The sequence below is a fragment of the Epinephelus moara genome, chromosome 24 (assembly GCF_006386435.1).
Source record: "Epinephelus moara isolate mb chromosome 24, YSFRI_EMoa_1.0, whole genome shotgun sequence".
In the NCBI taxonomy this organism is placed as follows: Eukaryota; Metazoa; Chordata; class Actinopteri; order Perciformes; family Serranidae; genus Epinephelus; species Epinephelus moara.
In genome coordinates this window covers 11447102-11467286 of record NC_065529.1, presented here as the reverse complement: position 1 = coordinate 11467286, position 20185 = coordinate 11447102, and the positions used below count along the sequence as shown (strand labels likewise).

The 20185-nt window shown below is 42.2% G+C and overlaps 1 protein-coding gene across 6 annotated transcripts in view; it reads right to left on the bottom strand.

The window, feature by feature from the left end:
* The window catches only part of LOC126386069 (filamin-C-like), a 218438-nt gene extending 205412 nt beyond the window's left edge, over window positions 1-13026 (bottom strand). For 5 of the 6 annotated variants that reach the window (XR_007569462.1, XM_050038175.1, XM_050038171.1 and 2 more), the window contains exon 1: window positions 12217-13026. Coding sequence is in view for 5 of the 6 variants with exons in the window: in XM_050038175.1 (XP_049894132.1) it covers window positions 12217-12595 (379 nt within the window). In the remaining variant the exon portion in view is untranslated. The remainder of the gene's footprint in view (window positions 1-12216) is intronic. The other variant, XM_050038174.1, reaches the window with a different exon arrangement.
* Window positions 13027-20185: the final 7159 nt, after the last annotated feature.

Sequence of the window (20185 nt, the reverse complement as noted above, 5' to 3'; positions counted from 1 at the left end):
CACACACACACACACACACCTGTGACCTATAAAAGCCTGAAGTGTGTGTTTCCAGCCAACAGCTGGACGGTGGAAATCCTCGAGAGTCTCTCTCACACACACACACACACACACACACACACACACACACAGAAATAAAATACTACTGAACTGGACGTAACGTCATTTAACGCCTCGCCATTTAACCCTTCGTGCTGCTTCCACTCAGTCAGTTATTTCTCTGCCCTCAGAATCTTTTACTGGTTTCAAATATCAAAAATCAGTAAAAGTCTTAAAACCACAGCGTGAAAATACTCTGGAGGTATTTAAGTCATTCAAAACTTGAGTAAAACTACAAAAGTATTAATATCAACATGTTCTCAAAGCTCCAGCAGTTCTCATCCTGCACAAGAGTTTTGATTATATTTTATCTTTTCAGTCCCTCCAGATTCTCACAGGCTGTTTGTGTCATTGTTGCAGCGTCACATGTTTTTCTATCATGGTGAGAATTTTAAAAGAAGTTTGTTTTTTAATTACAGCTGCACAGGATGCACATCATCATACTGTCTGCATTCTAAGTTGCAAATGTTGCAGCTGGTGAAGGCGGAGCTCGTTTTAATGACTTAATGATGAAGTATAATAAACTGGAAACACTCCAGTAAAGTAAAAGCACCTCAGAACTTCAGCTGAGTGATCGAAGATCTGTGGAGCCTCCAGCTGTTGGCTGAGACGTGTCAGACCAACTGTGACGACAGCTGACACACACACACACACACACACACACACACGGTTCCTCGTCCTTCCTCCCCCCTCTGACTCCCACACACAGACAGCATTCACCCTGCCCCTCCAGACCGGGTCAGACCACATGACATGATGGGGGGGGGGGGGAGTGACAGTAACTTTGTTGTTCAGAGTCAGACTGAGCGTTGGTGATGAGGCAGCAGTGTGACCGTCAGCTGCTTCACTCACTGGTTTACTGCAGTTTAAAACTCATGGTTCTACACATGAAGTTCTCCTCAGACTGCAGCTGGGCCACATGAAGATAATATACCGAGATATGAGACTACATATCATCTTAGATTTTGGATGTTGTTGTATTGTGATGTGGCATAAATGGTGTTTTCCCCTTGTTTTAAAGGCACAGTGATGTAAATTTATCAACTAACAGGACTTTTCCTTTTGTTTTAACGCTTGCTTTAACCCACTGAGTCGTTACATCCACATTAGTGATGCTGTGTTAATACTTTCTTACAACTAGGTCACATCAGAGAGGGTCAGAATTATTGTTATGTTTGAGGCGCCAAGTGGCTCACCTGTCAGAGTGGGCATCCCATGTATAAAGACTAAGTCTACGCCTGCAGCCCTCTGCTAATATATCTCCTGAACCTAACTCTGATGATGTCACAGTGATGTCATCAGCCTGGGGCCTGGACACGATCACTGCCTGACACAGTGTGTGTTACAGTCTGGAGGTGTGACGTTTGTTCACCTGGACGGGTCTCTCTGATCAAAGACACCAGTTTAGGTTCTTTTTGTGCAGCCAGTGTTTCACACCTCCATTTCCTCTGCGTATACAGTTTATATTTTCTACATGTATGTATTTACACTGTGAACCGTACTAGGGCTGGGCGATATGACCAAAATCTCATATCATGATATAGATCATTTCATGTCCCGATAGAGTGTGCCAGTAAACCTGGAACTCCGTTAGCGCTTTTAGCACTTCCGGTTCTCTCGTCTAAAAGTCAATACGTTTTTTGAATGGGATTTTGGTAAAATGCCTCAAATAAGGTCTGTGGTTAACAAAAGCTTAAGCGAGTTTCAGGTTTTGTTCTACGACATAAAACACATCAGTAAATACCCTACTTGTGAATTTTGAAGCTTTTACGTGTCGTAAAAAAGGCGGTTGCTAACAAGTTGCTCAATACGACTACAAACCCTGTCGGGGACATTAAACGTCATCACCCCCGAACAGGCGAGAGTGCTGGCAGTCCGCCATTACAGCTTCTTATTTAGCTTAAACAGTCCGATTTCCCCATTATACAATGTTTTTAAAATAAAGCGGCCGAAATCAGTTGAAAGCTTAGTGGCGGTGACGTCAAGAGTCATGCGACCGTGGAGTAGTCATGTAGTCCGTTAAAGCCTAACGTTAGCTTTTTACTTCTGGCGATCGCATTTAAGCTTCAAATGCGGTATGAAAGGTGTTCATATGTGAAGATTATCTCGCTGAACAAAACCTGTAAGTATCATAAACTTGTGTTAGCCACAGAGCTTATTTTCTGACATAATCCAAAACGCAATGCAAAAATCACATTCACTTTCTCTTCCGGGAACCAGCGCGATGCTAAACTTCCGGGTTTTGACGTCAGCCCTGGCACACTCTATAACGATACATATCACGATATAGGTCATTTCATGTCCCGATAACGATACATATTTCGATATAGCACATTTTAATCCAATGAATAAAAAGTTGGTCTGAATATTGTCACTGTCTCGCTGCGCCATGTGTGTGCAGCGCAGCAGAGACAGACAGCGGAGTTATATAAACTCGTTATGTTACTGTAAGTGCCGTAAAGTGACTCCAAATGACGAAAAATATTGCCGTAAAAAGTGTAAGTTGCGTCACAACGATTTCAACGATAGAGCGAAATATGAAACGATAGACATTTTTCTCTCGTCACACGATATATATCGTCATATCGCACAGCTCTAAACTGTACTATGATAATCTGCTTACTTTATTTAGTGGAGCTTCACCCACATTAGACAGAATATGCCCAAATCAAAGTCCACTTATTCACTTTTTCCGGAGCTTTAACCACATCTCATGGTCTTTATCAGTGGCTGTAATTTACCTGATTGTCACAGAGGTGATTCTGTAGTGACGAGTTCATCTATCAGCACCGTGTCACACCACAGATGAAGACCATGTGATACAACGAAAGCTACACTAAAAGCCTGTAAATGGACCTTGAGTCTGGAAAATGTTTCCAGGGTCAGGACTGAACTTTTACAGTCGTCTAGTTTACATTTTTTTAACCGACTGTGTCTGTCATTTTTGTTTGTGTCACTTTTTCTGATGCTTCTGATTTTCTGTCACTTCTCAGATGAAGTGAAGCTCTCCTGGTTTTAAACTGAACGACACACATAATGAGACATTAAAGGCATCACCTTAACATTTAATAACCTGATAGATGAAGTCTTTAACTGATAAAACAATCTCTGTGCAGTCGTCTCCTGAGTCTCTCGGCTTTAGTGAAGTGTTAGCTGATGATTTGTGTGCAGTCGTCTGACGGTGCGACGGCTGAGCAGCTGACAGCAGCAACAGATGGAGCGACTGGTCTAACGTGTCCACGCTGTCGTCACAGCTGAGTCTGGACTCTGCTCCACACACACACATTACTACACATCTACTGTCACATGGGTTTAAAATTCAGCTGCAGCTAATTATGATCGACATTATTAATATGTTGTGTCGATCGCACTAGATTCTCTGTATTCAGAGCCGTGATCAGCAGGTTGCTTACACCGCAGTGGCTGTTTGCCAGTGTCCACTCATGTTTCGGCCCACTGTATTCAGCTCCCCCCTGTAGGTATATTCTCATGTGCTCACTTTTCACTTGCTGTACAACCAGGTGCCCTCCTGGGACACAATAGAGTTGAAGCTAAAGTTTTTCTATCTATAAAAGGTCAGTGAAAAATGTCCGCCACAGTTTCAGAGTGAAGAGAGTTTGGATTTACTTGTGTCTAAGGCCTGAATGAGTGATTGGATGTTTCTTTGTGAGCACAAAACAAAAGTTTATTTAAAATATCATCGTTCTCACAGCATGACTCAACTCCTCTGTGCTCACCACACTCTCAGGAATGACACACAGATCTGATGCCACTGAGGTTTTTGTTCTTTAACTCATTTCAGCTGATTTATCTTCACTTTCAACAAACAAAAAAACGCACATCAACACTGATGAGTCTAACAGGAGGTCAGAGACACAGAAACAATCCCTACAAGCGTTCCCTCTGGAGTCAGCATCATCTGATTAACCAGAATATTTCCTTAATATTATTATTCATTCATGAGCAGAGGAAAATGAGATTCTTTTGAAAATCTGGCAAACTGGGAAAAGAACTTTATTTGATTACATCTTCAAAGTTCAGACATCTTTTGTAGTCCGACCCACAGAGGTTCAGTTTACTGAGAAATAAACTCTGAGACAACAGACAGAGGTTTTGTTTTATAAATAATAAACTCAGGGGGAAGAAAATCCTCTGGATCAACTCCACACCATCATACTGATACAGTTTGTTCCTCCAGACGACTGACGCCACGTTAAACCTCTGCAGATCTCACATGAACCTGACCTCTGACCTCTGACCTGGTGCCACACTGAGACTCTGACACTGAATCAGTCGAAGGCTTCGTCCTGCTGCTTTAAAATACATCCTGACACATTATTCTGTGTTTCCTAACGATTAAAAGAAGCTTTAATAAAAGTTAAAACTGCTGCTGATGTACCTATTTTGACGACATGAAGGCAGTGTTAATTTCGTTGCTGAAAACTATAATGAAAGCTCTTCATCAACAACCTTTTTTTTTGACAAAACCAAAACTATGACGAGCTAAAAACAGATCTTAGTAATGAACTAAGATGAAAACCAGGTTTCATTTTCATTGACAAGATGTGATGAAAATGTTGGTGGTGGTCTATCGGACATTGAAAGCCAAGAACAGCCGTGCTTGTATCTTCAAATGCAGCATGAGCAAGAGGCTGGTAAACTCCAGTTAATAGTCTGCACCTTCATTCTAATTTCTAATACATGAATTAGCCTCACTGGATTAGTTTAAAGATAAAAACATATAGAAAATATAATGACTGCAATGTTTTGAAATTTTGACAAGGATAAAAATGACGAAAATGTGACTAAAACTAAAACATTTTCATCTTGAGACTCAGACTAAATCTAAAATTGCTGTCACAATTAACACTGCATGAAGGTCAATAATGATTTTAACTGAGCATCCTCTCAACAGGTCAGTGCCTGACATGAGCTAGCGAGGCCAATCCTTTGAATTTACGACACCGGGATAATCCCCTCAGCATCAGTACAGCAGAATGAGTGCAGGATAAACACGTACGCAGATGACACAGTTCTTTATCTCTCAGTGAAAAGTCAGACAGCTCAAACAGAAGACGTGGAAACAACTGATTTGTTGTTTGGAGTTAATAAACTGTCAGTGAGAGTTAGCAGAACCTGTTTGTAAAGTCCAGTTCAGACCAAAGATTCATGATGAGACGAAACCGTTTTAGAACGTTGCAGAGAAAAGTGTCAGCGGTGTGAACAGGCCGATCTGAGCTTGAGTCAAGCCGGAGTACAGAAGTGCAGAAGCACAGAGAGTTGTTGACTAGAGATGATACACCGTCTCATGGTGGTCACTTCCTGTCAACGTTACAGATCAGAAGCGCAGAGAGTTGTCGACTAGAGATGATGCGCCGTCTCATGGTGGTCACTTCCTGTGAACCGGCAGCTTTTTACTATGTTACAGAATAGAGCGTTGACAGTAGTTGTCTGTTTCAACTCATCTTGTCGTGAATCTTTGGTCTGAACTCGTGTCAGAGTTGACGTCTGTAGGCAGATGCTGTCATATATATTCAGAGGTTGATTGTATGTATTCCGTTAAGGTTTCGTTGCCTCCTCAGAGGACATCAGTGTGTCCGATCAGAGCCAACAGACAGGAGACATGTTTAATAATCAGAGTGTAATCCTCAGAGCTGCATGGTTCCTGCAGCAGGAAACATGAGCTCATCATCTGCCGGCTCAGAGGGGGGGGGGGGGGGGTTTAAACCCTGCAGACTTCATTCACACAGAATGAAACTAATTGGTCTGAGTTAAAAACAGCAAGCAAAGTGAAGGTCTGTACGAGGAACAGCAGGGTTCAGCTGTTTGCTTCTGATAATGGTTTTTACAGACACACAGTCCTGCTGATGGAGCTGAACTCTGTCCGTCACAGCAGGAAACACAACTGAAGTTCATTTCATTTAAAGGCCCAAAGTCATCCTGTGACAGTGTTAGTGTCGGGGGTCTGCTCTGCATGTGTTGTTTGCCTTTGTTGCGTGTCTTTAGTGTTTTTCTTATGACTTATTGTTTGAGTGTTTTTTTAAGGTTGCTTTTTTAATCATTTAATCAGATGCACACCTAAGATCACTGTGCCTCTGTTATAGCATGCAACAGTTTTTTCCTACTGCCCCTGAAGCACACAGTGACCATCCTCAGGTTGCAATCAGCCAACAAGCAACAGGTGTTTGACGCAGGTGGAATGGACAATAGCAGGCAAACAGTACGACTTCACACGGCAGTGAAACCTCAGATCCAGCACGAGTCAAACTGCGACCTTCCAGAGATGAGCCTCCGGAGTCTGAAGCGCAGCAGTCAGTATCTGTTCGGCCTGAATACTCCGCCCTGAGTCGGTAGCAGCAGTTACCGCCCAGCACAGATGCTGGGAGGGCCGGCCACGTGGCCGGGCAAAGTGTGGCACATCTTGGTGTTTTGGCAGCATACTGATGGCTGTTGCCGTCACGCCAGGATGAGTGGTGGGCTGTACAGAGGGGCAGCTAACAGCCGGACGCATGGGAAGATGAACGAACCCCTGAGTTGTCCACCGTGGTACCAGTTAGCTGCTAGCTAACCGTAGCTAACTTGTTTGTCCATTGTTTGGTCTGTGACGTAATAGGTCAACAGGAAAAAGGTCCAATACTAACAAGCTGAAAGGGGGCATATCTCCACCTATCGTAGAGGAGTCGCACATACTTGGTTCAATAAATGGATTCCCCTCCCGTGCTTGTATGCTGGGACAAGGACAGTAGGCCAGTTAAATGTCCTCGTCCAGCTGGGACTCGACTTCACTGTGCATTAAACATACTCAGTGACAAACAGCCACATGGCTCTGAAACACAGAGTGTGTAGTTTGTGTGTAGTTTGTGTAGTGCATCAGTGTGGGTATAGAGGAGAAGGGGGGGGGGGGGGGCATTCCTGTGTGCTGACTGCTCCGACACATGGAAACCATTACAGACTGGGAGAGAGAGGCTGACAGACAGCAGATCCACTTTAACAATGAACCACAATATTTGACACACATTTCACTGTGGTCATGTGACTCAGACATGTGACCTCATACACTGAGGCGAGAGCTCTGTGAGTTCTGTCTCTGCAGGTATTAGTCCTTCTTTTATTCAGATGCATCTTCACAGTTTATCAGATTCCTGAATGTTTTTAATAAAATGAAACATCTTAACATGTGAGGACTCTTTTTATTCCTCATGACTCAGAACTGTCTTTATACCTGTTTATGTCTTTGCGTCTGTTATCTGTGTGCACTGCAGCACTGAAGGAACTGGTCATTACACAAACGTACGAAGGGCAGCTGATCACTTTCACCAACACTCACAGTCCTGACGTGCTGAACGCCACAGTAAATGATCAGTATGTATGTTAGAGAACCTGAAACATCCTCTGGTTGGCTGCAAGACAAGTTGACACAAGGTTGTTATACCTGGCGGCACAATCAGGTGCTATAGTGTCTAGCAGCTACCCTGGAGACCAGATGGTCAACCATCAATGCCCTCCCTCCTCTATCACTCCATCCCACAATTACAGGAGGGTTTGTCCGTGAAGGTGTGAAGCAACACAAGACCTGAACAGTAAAATCAGACACAGGCCAAATGGGAGGGGCACCAGACTGGAGGTTACTGGCAGATCTGAATCAGCGTCTGTTCTTCCCATCTGAGATCGCCTCTACTAACCTCAGACCAGACCTCGTGCTTTGGACCTCCTCACTGCACCTCGTCTACATCATGAGCTCACTGTGTCCTGGGAGGATTCTGTGGAAGAGCCTTAAGTACGCCGAGCTGGCAGCTGACACTGAGTGACGCAGCAGGAAAGCAAATATCTGCCCAGTTGGAGGGGACTGCAGAGGCTTTGCAGGTAAGTCAACTACCAGGCTGCTTGAAGAAATGGGAATTTGAGGCCAAGCCTAACGTCAGGCCATCAAAGCCCTCTGTGGTGCAGCCGAATAGGCGAGTTGGTGGCTCTGGATCAAGAGGAGAGACACCTGGGCCCTGAAATACCACCAACAACAGCAGCAGCAGGGTTAAAGAGGGGTGTGTACCTGGGACGCCAACGATGATAGGCCCACGACACATCATCGAAACAGAGTACCCACCTGATGACCCCAATGAAGCTTTACCCTCCCTAAACCCTACACCCCACCTCCTCCTCAGCATGACTCCAACTTTCACTCACAATCACAAGTATGTGCACCAACAACCGACCCGTTAAACTGCACCTGGATTAAAGTTTGGTCAGTTTATCTCCTGTTAGTTTCTTCTCTCTTTCCTCATCCGAATGAGGGATCGGGGGAGGCAGAGTGTACGGCCCGGTCCGGCGGGGGGAGATCAGTCCACACAGATGTCTCGCCTTCCCTCTACTCCTTCCTACTTTTCTATCCATCTAACTTTAACCCTTTGGCTCCCACTTGGAAACCTTCAATGGGCACTATCACTCCGACTCATAGTCTCAGTGTGTGCATCAGGGATCGTAACATCTCGTCCTAAAGTAAACCAATCAGTCAGGGCTGAAGTTGACCCAAGAAAATTTTGGTCGACTGAAATTCGACCTGCTATTCAACCAGTCGATTGGGAAACAAAATCTGCACGTTATCTCTAGATGAACTAAATCAGCCACAGGTCCCTGAGTTCAAACTTTTTTTTTCTGAGGTTGGCGCTTATGCTCTGCTACAGCCGCCAGCACCATGACGAGGCGCTGAGTGACTGTTCTGCGCTGAGTGCTGCATGTTTGATTGGAGATCATATCGGTCAATCAGTTGATCAAAGACCAGAAGGTACCAGCTCTACTGCAGACGATCAGTTAGTCCCAGAACATCAGCAGAAAACAGAACAAGCTGCAGCTGAAGCTTACCCATGCTGTCACAGAGCTGAAATCCAAACGAACTCTGATATGAAACAGTGAATCCAGCTGAGGAGGTTCTGCTGGTCTGAAACAAACTCTGGTTCCTACTGATTCACTCTGTGTTTCTACGGGGAGTGGGAATAGCTAAAAGACCCACCATACAATATTATCACAATACTTAGGAGGTCACGGTACGATATTATTGCGATATGCTGATGACTGCGATAAAATATATTGCGATTTATGACCTTTTTTTCAAACTGCAAATTATTTCTCCAAAGGAAAACTTTGTCGACATCAGTTTTACCTCCTCAAGATACAGTTCGCATGTGTCATATCCAAGTTCTCCTTCTGTGTTAGAAAATCCAAAATAAGTCCAGATATTTGATTTAAATGCTGACGACACATTTCTGATTTCTGATTTCTCCGGTGCCTCCATCTTTGTTTTGATGAACTTCGTGCCAAATGCCGCTGACTGATGCTGCGTTCGTTTTGTACTCGGAGGTTGGAAGTCGGAAGTGGGAATGACGTCACCTCTGAGTTGACAACAGTTTTTGCATTCTAGATGAAAACGGTGGACAAGTCGGAAAAAACATGGACGCCCGCAAGAAAGCCTTTGTTTCCCTTGCACTTTCGGAGTATAGACAGCTTCAAAACCATCATGCACTCCAACTGATGGACGCCACAGATGAGGCTGACCTAATGTGAAACAAATAAGATAGAATTGCTATAAACAGTACTTTAGCAGAGTGTTTACTCACTATGTATGTGACCGGCAGCCATCTTGAATTTGTAAGTCGGGGTTGATGCGGTTGCTCCGAGTTTCCGAGTTGGAAATCCGATCTCAAGGTGCGTTCGAGTTTAAACTTCCGACTGGGAACTGGGAATTTCTGACCTCCGAGTACAAAACAAATGCACCATGAGACGTCTGCTGACCTCACCAGGAAACAACACATCAGCACCATCTAGTGGCCCGACAAAGCAACTGATTTTATTATTCTAGGACCAACAGTTGTGTTAAAATGTGTATTTGCAAAAATTATGTATATACTAAAAGATCGATACTTGGCGTCTGTATATCAACACAATATCGTCATGCAAAGTATCGTGATGCTGTGCTGTATCGATTTCCCACCCGTGGTTTCTACTGATTCACTGTGTTTCTATCAGAGGCTGAAGTGGATCTCACACTTCATGGTTTCCTCTCTGCGTCTATTTTCAGCAGCTGTTGGAGGAGTCAGAGCAGAGCTCAGCTGTCCTGCCATCAATCAGCTCATACTCACATACACCCCCACCTCCTCCTCCTCCTCCTCCCTACGACCTGCTGCCCCCCTCCAGGCCTCTCAGACCCTGCTGCAGCTGTAGAGTCACAACATGTGAACAAACCAGCAGCTCAAAGAGTTTAACACACTTCAGGTCTGCAGGTTCGAACACAAAATCTGACCTTCAAAGTTTTTGATTTCAAGTTTGTCTGTTTTGGGGAAAACAAACTGTGATTTGGTCATTAAATAAACAAAAAAATAAAATAATTATCACTGAAATGGTTCAAATAAAAAGTGTTTTCGTGTAAAGATACGAAGATGATTCTGTTCAGCTCACTGATGATGTGTCAGAACTCAAATTAGTTTTTGTCCCTGATTAAATAAAAGATCAGTTTTCTGTCATTTTTTAAAATAATCAATTATCTGAACTTTTCAGTCGCTGTGATCACAAACCAAAGAGACCACATGAGGCCCAGCCCCTCCCAGTATGAACCGGTCTGACTGATGGTGGAGCTGAAACCAGATCAGAGCGCAGAGGAAACTGGAGCTCTCACTTCCAGCTGCAGCCGACAACACTTCCTGTTTCCTAAAACGCTTCCGGCTTCACATGTCCTCTCCTTCCAGCCCTGCGTCGACCCGTCTCTGATTTAATATTAACTTAATGTAAAGTTAGAGGCAGTTTGAGGCTCCTTCAGTCTGACTCTGAACTCTGAGTGATGAGAGTTTACATCAGTCAGACGAAATGTCTCTGCTGCTTCTGGAAGGATCCACCTCTTCATCATCATCATCATCAACAACACAAAGATACGAACAGGAGCTCTCAGCGTGAGACAGATTCACCATCAGTGTGTTCAACACAGTCGGCCTGCAGAGACTCAACACATCGACACATCAGAGCTGTGACCGCAGACAGGACGTGAGATTATTCTCTTCTCTCAGATTCAATCGATTTTCAAGGAATAAAAACCTTTAATTTCTCGGTCCAGGTGCAAAAAGCAAAGATGGACAGCTCAGATTAGGGATAATTATTTAAGATTTTTAAGGGATTTCAGTGTGGATTAAGGCAGTGGCTCCCAACTGGTCCAGCCAGGAGGTCCAGATTTCTCCTCAGTCATTAGTCCGAGGTCCACACAGTTAAATACACCCAGTGTCGCACTGGTGTTCGGCCATGTCGTCTGTTTCTGTTATGGAGCGGTCCTTTCAGAGTGGACCCTCGACCCACCACATGGGAACCACTGGATTAAGGGATTGTAGAGGGGTAAGAACCCTTTAAATTCATCCCTGAATCATCCAAGTAAAAGGCCTTTACCTTTTAGCTCAGGAACAATCCCAGCGATGCTCTGTAGATATTAAGGACAGAGCCTGGAGATCTGGGGTTGATGAGGGGATATTTAATGGATTATAAGGCCACTAATGGGTTTTGGGGGCAGTTTAAGGGGCTTTAAGAGGTAAGTAACAACCAGATAATAGTAGAGAGAATAAGTGATAGATTGATTTAAGGATTTTAATAAACTTTCTAAGAGGTTTTGCTCTGTTTAAGGTTGGTTTTTAAGTTGAAGTCTAACACGAATCTTCCCAGTTGATGTGACGAATGTGAACAAATACACGTTGAGAGGTGACGAGTTTCTCCGAGCACACGGTCACAGAACATGTGAACCAATCAGCAGAAGTTTAATGAAGCTGTTAACACCTGCAGCTACACACACCTGAGACCAACAGCTGTCATCAACCATCATCAACTTCCCTCTGAACCTCTGAATGTTCCCCTTAAACTGACTGTCACCCCTATAAATCCATGAAATCCCCTTAACACACTTTTAAGGTGTTGAATTGGAGGAGTTTAAATTAACTGTACATGCAACGTGTGGGGAGACAAAGTCATTTTTCCATCCTCATCTTCATCACTGCAGTCTGAACTCTGTGTGCAGCGCAGTTCGTTTGATTTGTTGCGTAAAATGTGCGTAAAATCTCTCCAAGCAGCGGCGCGTGTGTGCTGTGCGTCACTCACCGATGGAGACCAGCCTGATGTGTTCTCTCTCCAGAAACTCCAGCGCCACAGAGACGTTCTCCAGCTTCATCTGTCTGAAGTTGGGCCTGGAGTGATACTTTCTGTACATCTTCTTCTGGCTCAGCACCTCCAGCAGCCCGATCAGCTTCAGCCCGTCGCTCAGGTCCTTCTGCAGGTCGTTGATCCGCTTGTTGATGACCTTCAGGTGCTCGTTGCACCACCTGGTGAAGGTGTTCTGCTGGATCTTCTTCCACGGAGCGTCCTCGGCCAGGTCCTTCTCGGTGGCCGGCATCTCCTCCTCCTCCTCGCCGATGTCCGCGGTGCTCTGGTAGAGCTGCGGCGGCAGCTGCGGCTCCAAGTAGCTGCTGTTGCTCATCATGGTGCCCCCCTTTTATAGCACGGAGTGGGAAGAGAAGAAAAGGCAGAAAAAAAGAGAAAAGGAGAAGAATGAGAGGAGCGGCAGGGGCAGCGCAGAGCCTGCTGGGAGTGACACACTTCACCAAAGTCTGAGTGAAAGCGTGCGCTCCGGTCAGAGAGCAGATCCACACTCAGTTAATCCAGTCCGGCTGAGTCATGAGCTCAGAGAAGCATCAAATGTGAAGGAAGGAGACAGGAGGAGAAAGGAAAAGTAAAGAAAAGAAGTTTTTATCTCCTCCGGACAGACTCGCTCCTGTGCCCGGGTAAAGACGCGCAGACGGCGGCCTGCAGAGAGTCGGGACTGCGGGTGGAGCACAAGTGGATAAGAGGTTTAAAAAGCTCGGCGTCACTGTGCTGGACTCCCTGGAATGCCCCCTCCATGACCATATACAACTGCAGCCAGGGCATCCTCGACTCCGACACAGATACGGGGGCCGCAGCTCATTGGGTGGCGGCGGGGCAGCGGGGCGGGGACAGGCCGGACCCCCCCATCACCGCCCGCGCAGGGCCGGGGGCTCCGCAGCCACGGTGACACCTCCGGGTATTTTTAGAGGCTCCAAACCGGGGAGAGACACCGGGGCCCGTTTGTAAAGAGCTGCTCATAAACTGGGGTGAAGCGAAAACATGACGTCACCTGAGGGCAGCCAGTCACATCACTGGAGGAAATGACTGTTTCACTGTTTTCTAACTTTTTACAGACTGAATAAATAATCAAGTCAAAAAATAATAATCAATAAGAAATCATAAAATGCAGCCGGAATTTTAGGGATTTGTAAAAGCAGCAGTTGAGGGAAAAGTTCAACATTTGGGAAAAATGATGTCGTAGTGATGTCATCAGACTCAGAGGCTCCAAATGTGGAATATACAGTCTGACAGGCTGTTTTCATGCACTGCAAGTAATGCACCAGAATAAGTGTATAAACCCACGAAATCGTAAAGGCTGTGGTCACGTGAGTAATGTCCCCACGGGAGAAACGAAGGAAGAAGTAAATAAATAAATAATTAAAGAGTGAACGTCCATGGAAGGAGTCAGGTTGGGGTCGATGGGTCAAACAAACACACGACTTTCCCCCAGGACACCAGTGTTTGTGTCCCGGGGGAAACCGAGTGAACATTGAGTTATTTTAATGTAAGTCGTCACGTTACGTTCAGCACATAACTTTATGTTAAGTTTGTAACTTTTCATTAAGTACGTAATGTGACGATGCTTAACCTTGTTTTTTCATAAACCTAACCTAGGTAACATCACGTTAAGTACGTACCTTTACATTACTTACGTAAGTAAATACTAAACCTAACCTACATAAGTACGCAATGTGACAACGCCCAACCTCGTTTTGTTTTTCTAAATCTAAAATACATAACATTATGTAAAGTGCGTAACTTTACACAAAGTAACGTGATGATGCCCAACCATGTTTCTTTTCCTAAACCCAACTTACGTTAACTTCCTATCCTAAAAATAACTAACATAACATTATGTTCAGTCTGTAAATTTTAAGTTGGCCGATGTAACATGATGATGCCCGAACATGAATCCTTTTCTAAACATAACCGACATAATTTATGTTAAGTTTATGACGTAAAACATGAGGGGACATGACTTAAACATGACAATGCCCAACCATGTTTTTTTTCCTAAACCTAACTTACGTAATGTTAAGTATGCAAAGTGACAACACCGTATTTTCTCTACACACACGGAACTTTAGTTTCTTAAAACTGACTTACATAACATTATCTTAAGATCGTAACTTTTAAGTTACAAAGTTAGTCTCTCTGAGTCTGATGACATCACTACGACATCATTTTTCCCAAATGTTGAACTTGCCCGATGCCCAAACATGATTCCTTTTTCAGACTGTAAGGGTTCGTAACTTTGCATTAAGTATGTAACGTGACGATGACCAACCATGTTTTTTCTCCTACATCTGACTACGTTAGTTAACTTTCCTAAATCTAACTTACATCATTCAGTTGGTAACTTTTAAGTAGGCCTACATAACACGATGATGCCCAAACATGATTCCTTTTCCAAACCTAACCTTCATAACTTTAAGTTTGTAACTTTGCATTAAGTACATAATTTGATGACACCCAACCATTTTCCCCCTAATCCTAGCCTACATAACATTATGTTAAGTACGTAACTTTACATTAAGTAAGTAATGTGACAATGCCCGACCATGTTTCTTAACTTTCCTAGTAGTTACGTAATATTATGTTCAGTTCGTAAATTTTAAGCAGGCCTAAGTAAAATGACAACGCCCCACCATGATTTCTTTTCTAAACCTAATCTTTGTAGCTTTAAGTTAAGTCCACAATGTGACGATGCCCGATCATTTTTTTTCTCTGACACCTAACAAACGTAACTTTACTTTCCTAAACATAACATATGTAACTTCACATTATAATGTGACAACACCAATCATAATTCTTTTCCTAAACCTAATCTACATAACTTTGTGCTAAATTCATAACTTTATATCAAGTATGTCTTGAGACAACCCAGACATGTTTTTATTCCCTAAACCTAACCTATGTAACGTTATGTTAAGTATGTAACTTTACGTTAAGCACGTAATGTGACAATGCCCGACCATGTTTCCTTTCCTGACGCTAACCGTCATAACTTTACTTTCCTGTGACAACACCAAACATAAGTCTTTTCCTAAGCCTAATCTACATAACGTTATGTTAAGTACATAACTTTACATTAAGTACGTAATTTGATGACATCCAACCATTTCCCCCCAATCCTAACCTACATAACATTATGTTAAGTATGTAACTTTACATTAAGTAAGTAATGTGATGATGCCCAACCATGTTTCTTAACTTTCCTAGAAGTTACATAATATTATGTTCAGTTCGTAAATTTAAAGCAGGCCTAAGTAAAATGACAACGCCCCACCATGATTCCTTTTCTAAACCTAATCTTTGTAGCTTTAAGTTAAGTCCGTAACGTGACGATGCCCGATTATGTTTTTTCTCTGAAACCTAACAAACGTAACTTTACTTTCCTGAACATAACCTACGTAACTTGATGTTAAGTTCATAACTTTACATTAAGTATGTCTTGAGACCACCCAGCTATGTTGTTTTTCCCTAAACCTAACCTACGTAACGTTAAATATGTAACTTTACATTTAGCACATAATGTGACAATGCCCAACCATGTTTCCTTTCCTGACGCTAACCTACATAACTTTATGGTAAGAATGTAACTTTACATCAAGTATGTGATGTAAAAACGCCCAACCATGATTCTTTTGCTAAGCCTAGCTGGAATGGTTGGGGTGCTAATTCATTTGTCGCTGATCTGATAGATATACAAACCGTTGTATCAGGATATGTCGAGTCTGGAGGTCCCGAGCTTATAAAGCCTTCGTAAACATGTTGACTCGTAACAGTGGTTCACCTTTTGTCAGCCAAGCAGCCCTCATAGAGACAGATAGAGATTAGAAAGCCAAAATATAATCCTCGTATAATGAGATCAAATGTTAAATTACTTCTCTCTGACGGAGCCACATTCAAATGCTTACTATGAAAAACATCTCGAGGTACAAATACACACTCTGAAAATACCTCCTTCATCGTCATCATCATCTTCCTCTGCTGGATCAGATTTCTGTCATCAAGAGAGTAAAACAGCAGCTCTGAGACTCTGACGTGTAATTATAGAGACAAACTAAAATTAAGGCTGTGACTTACTCATGATGCTCTCCGAGGATTTGCAGTGTGCCTGAGGGGGACACATGGATAATTATAACAGGGAAGATATATCTACACAAGAACTCGTGCCCCGCGCCTGCCAATAATAGCTCATAAATCAAGTGTATGATGTCACAATAATAATTTGTGCACAAAGGCTCTGATCTTGCACAAAATGCATAACTCTGTAATGTAGTGTAATGTGGTAGGACATAAAAACCAGCCGCTCCCATTCCGAAGTCGTCATCAAACGCTGATGCCAAAAGCCACCTGTATGATACTTGACCAGGTGGTGTGATACGCCGCCTGTGGGCCAGACTCCACCTGTCGCGGCAGTATGATACGACACAGGAAGGTATCAGTTTGAAACGCTGCCGGTCACGACGTAATATAAGAGGCTGGAAAGTCCCTAAAATTGGTGCTGGATGGGTCAAACAAACCCCGGACTTTCACCCAGTAGCCTGCTGTTAGCTTCCCGTATGAATGTAAAGGCAAACCATGATGTTTTTTTATTTAACCTTACTACCTGTTTTTGTTGACATCTCGGCGTTGGTAGTAGGGCTGCAACGATTAGTCGACTAATCGATGACTAATCGATTATTAAAATAATCGGTGACTAGTTTAGTAGTTGACTAATCGGTTTGAGTCTTTTCATAGAAAAGTACTATAAAAGTACCCAAAATACTCTTATTGCAGCTTCTTATGTTCAAATATTGGCAGCTTTACACACTCTCCCATGATGGTGAACTAAAACCCTTCGGCGTGAGTATGAAACAAGACATTAGATAACATCATTTTGGGGTTTGGGAGAGACAAACCGACATTTTTCAACATTTTAACACATTTTTCGATAAAATGATCAGTCAACTAATCGAGGAAATAATCGACAGATTAGTCGACAATGAAAATAATCGTTAGTCGCAGCCCTAGTTGGTAGTGGCATCCTGGGACGTCGATATCTAGCATGTCATGTGTAGACAAAGTCCACTGGCAAAGCAGCGATAGATGACAACTTGGGATGAGAGCGTGTTGTAAAAACAAAAAACATCATATAAAATAATATTAAACTAGAATATAACATCATTTAATGTAACATAAATGAATATAACATTACATAACAAGATATTAGACCATGAATTGTGAGATGGCATAAGGTAAAGTAACTTGACATAACGCATTACATGTTAAACATAATATAATGTGGCGTAATGGAACATACATGAAATAACACTTAAGTATAATGTGAAGAACACTGTATTCGTATATCGTCGATTTACCCTTTGTGATTATTCTCTACATATAAGATAAAAAATAAATAAATACAAGTTGTTACAATAATGAGATTTTCTGAATACATATATAAAAAACATAACTAACATAAACCTACAAGGGACATTAAAGACAAGGATAAACTACTTTTTATTAGTCAGGTCATTTACAAAATGTACAGGCCCTTTGAACAAAATACAAACTCATTCAGACATTAATGTTGTGCAGAAACATCACTGATACAATTAAATGTTCAATCGTTTACAGAATCAGACGGAGAAACACAGAGAGGAACAGATCATTTCAAACAGGAGCAGAACAAACAGCAGCCATGTGACGACATGCTGGTTTACTTTGACTCAAAAGTTTAGACATCTACTAAAAGCAAAGTGCGTACAGCACACCTGACACCTGACGGCAGCATCAAAGCCAAGAGACAACCAGCCGTTAGCCTACACATTCAAGCAGAACAGTAATCTGAAGAGTCTAAAAACAGTCAGACATTTTGTCAAATCCTCTCATTCTTATATCAGTTGTATCTCCGAGCAGAGAGACAGGTCCAGGCTGTGGTTAGCTTAGCTTAGCACAGTGACTACAAACAGGGGAAAACTGCTAATGACCTTGTGACCTTTATTTCGCTAGACTGGCAGTTTTCCACTTCCTCTATTTTTGTGCTAAGCCAAGTTAAACTTTTTTTTTGGTGTAACACCACTTAGCCACGAACAAAAAACATCAAATATAAAAATTTGTTTGACTACACAACAGCTAACCGGAAATAGCTAGCATTAAATTGGATATGCTAACAGTTTACAGCTACCATAACCTAAACAAGCTAATGTTATAAACACCTGACACTGTAAGTATTATGTTAGCTGTACACCAGCTACCCACAGAGACAAGATAACATGTCAGTTGGAAAAACTTGTAGCTAACCTAGCATGTTCCCCCCACTTTGTGCTCAGCTAAGCTAAATTAAACTAAGATAGACTACCTCTGTACTGGACATAGAGATAAAAGTGATGCTAAAGAAGACAGACAACAAAAAGATTTCAAAACATCTGACTTTTTAGCTTTTAACTACAAAAATAGTAATAAAACAGTCTAAAGTAACTATTGGAAGAATTGGATTACAGCGCTCATGCTACCACTGACAAATTCAGTGAGCGTTGTCTAACTCTACAACTGCTACAGCGTCTTTAACTACTCATCTAGATTCATGCAAATTTACTACATTTATCTAAATCTAACATGCGACACTGAGCTGTCTACAGCTAGCTAATGTTTGTCCGGACACCGCTAAGCTAGCTAACATTTTCCCAGACACTGTTAAGCTACCGAACATTTGTAAAGACATCGCTAAGGATGGATTGATACAAGTTTCTGATATCAGCATTCAGATTTAACCAACCAATCTGCTTTTTATTTCATTATTTTTAATTTCCTTCAAGAGAGAAGAGAGAAGAGAGAACAAGCAAACAAATAGAGATGGATCAAATTGATGGTGATTTCGAAGAGCCTTGCAGACATTTGTGGTTTGGAACGCCATGGGAACGTTTTCCAAAGTTGGGGAAACATTTCTCATAACAGTTCCATCAAGAAAAGTTTCAGAAAGTTCTGAAACCATTAGTGGTCTTAAAAAAATACCCCAAATCCGAATCTCAGTGGTAGATATTCGTGCGATACCAGCAGAAAGTCTTGTGGTTGTGTTGCTCTTGAATTCCACAGATCGACTGAAAGATGAATAAATAAATATTCACATTGATTATTTCGAAATTTTACTGTCACAGATGGATTTTTCATCAGGAGAGGTTTCGTGACAGTATTGTTCAATGTTTTTTAAAGTTTTTCGCACCAAGTGCAAATTTACATTAAAATATTAGGATGAAATCATGCAGAAAGTTCAATCATTTTGCGTCTGTTGCTTCTCGCATACAAAAGAATTAAAATTTCTATGTCAGAAATGGGCAAAGAAATCTGTGAACGTGAAAAACTCTTTTGTCTTTGATTTGCTGTGTGTTCCTGTGCGAGGTTAAGGCACACAAATTATTTAATATTTTTGCATCAGACTTTGAAGTGATCTGGACGAAAACAAAACAAACTTTTACATCATGTGTTCTCAATCAGCTGCATTAATACTTTTTAAATAGAAGTCAAGAATCAGCGGTTAATCAGTAAACCAATAATCAATCCATCCCCTTCTCTAAATCTACTGCTACATTATTTTGCACATTTGACTGAACCTCTGAACTACCGTCTAATCAGCTGTATGAAAAAATAGCTTTCTTTGAAGCGACTAAGAATCAATCTGGAACTATTCTATGTACAGTACAGTACAAACCATTACCAAGTGTTAATAAAAAAAAGAATGCTAGATAAGTACAGAGTTTGTACAGACTGACATTAGCATGCAGCATCAGGAAGAGTTTGTGTCAAAAACAACCAGCTCCTTAACAATTATTCAGTCAGCTTCCACACCTGCAACCAAAACTCAGTTTTTGTATTATCATTAACATTTTACAACATTTTACAGGATGTCACAGGTGTTTTTGGACTGCAAGAATAAAATGCA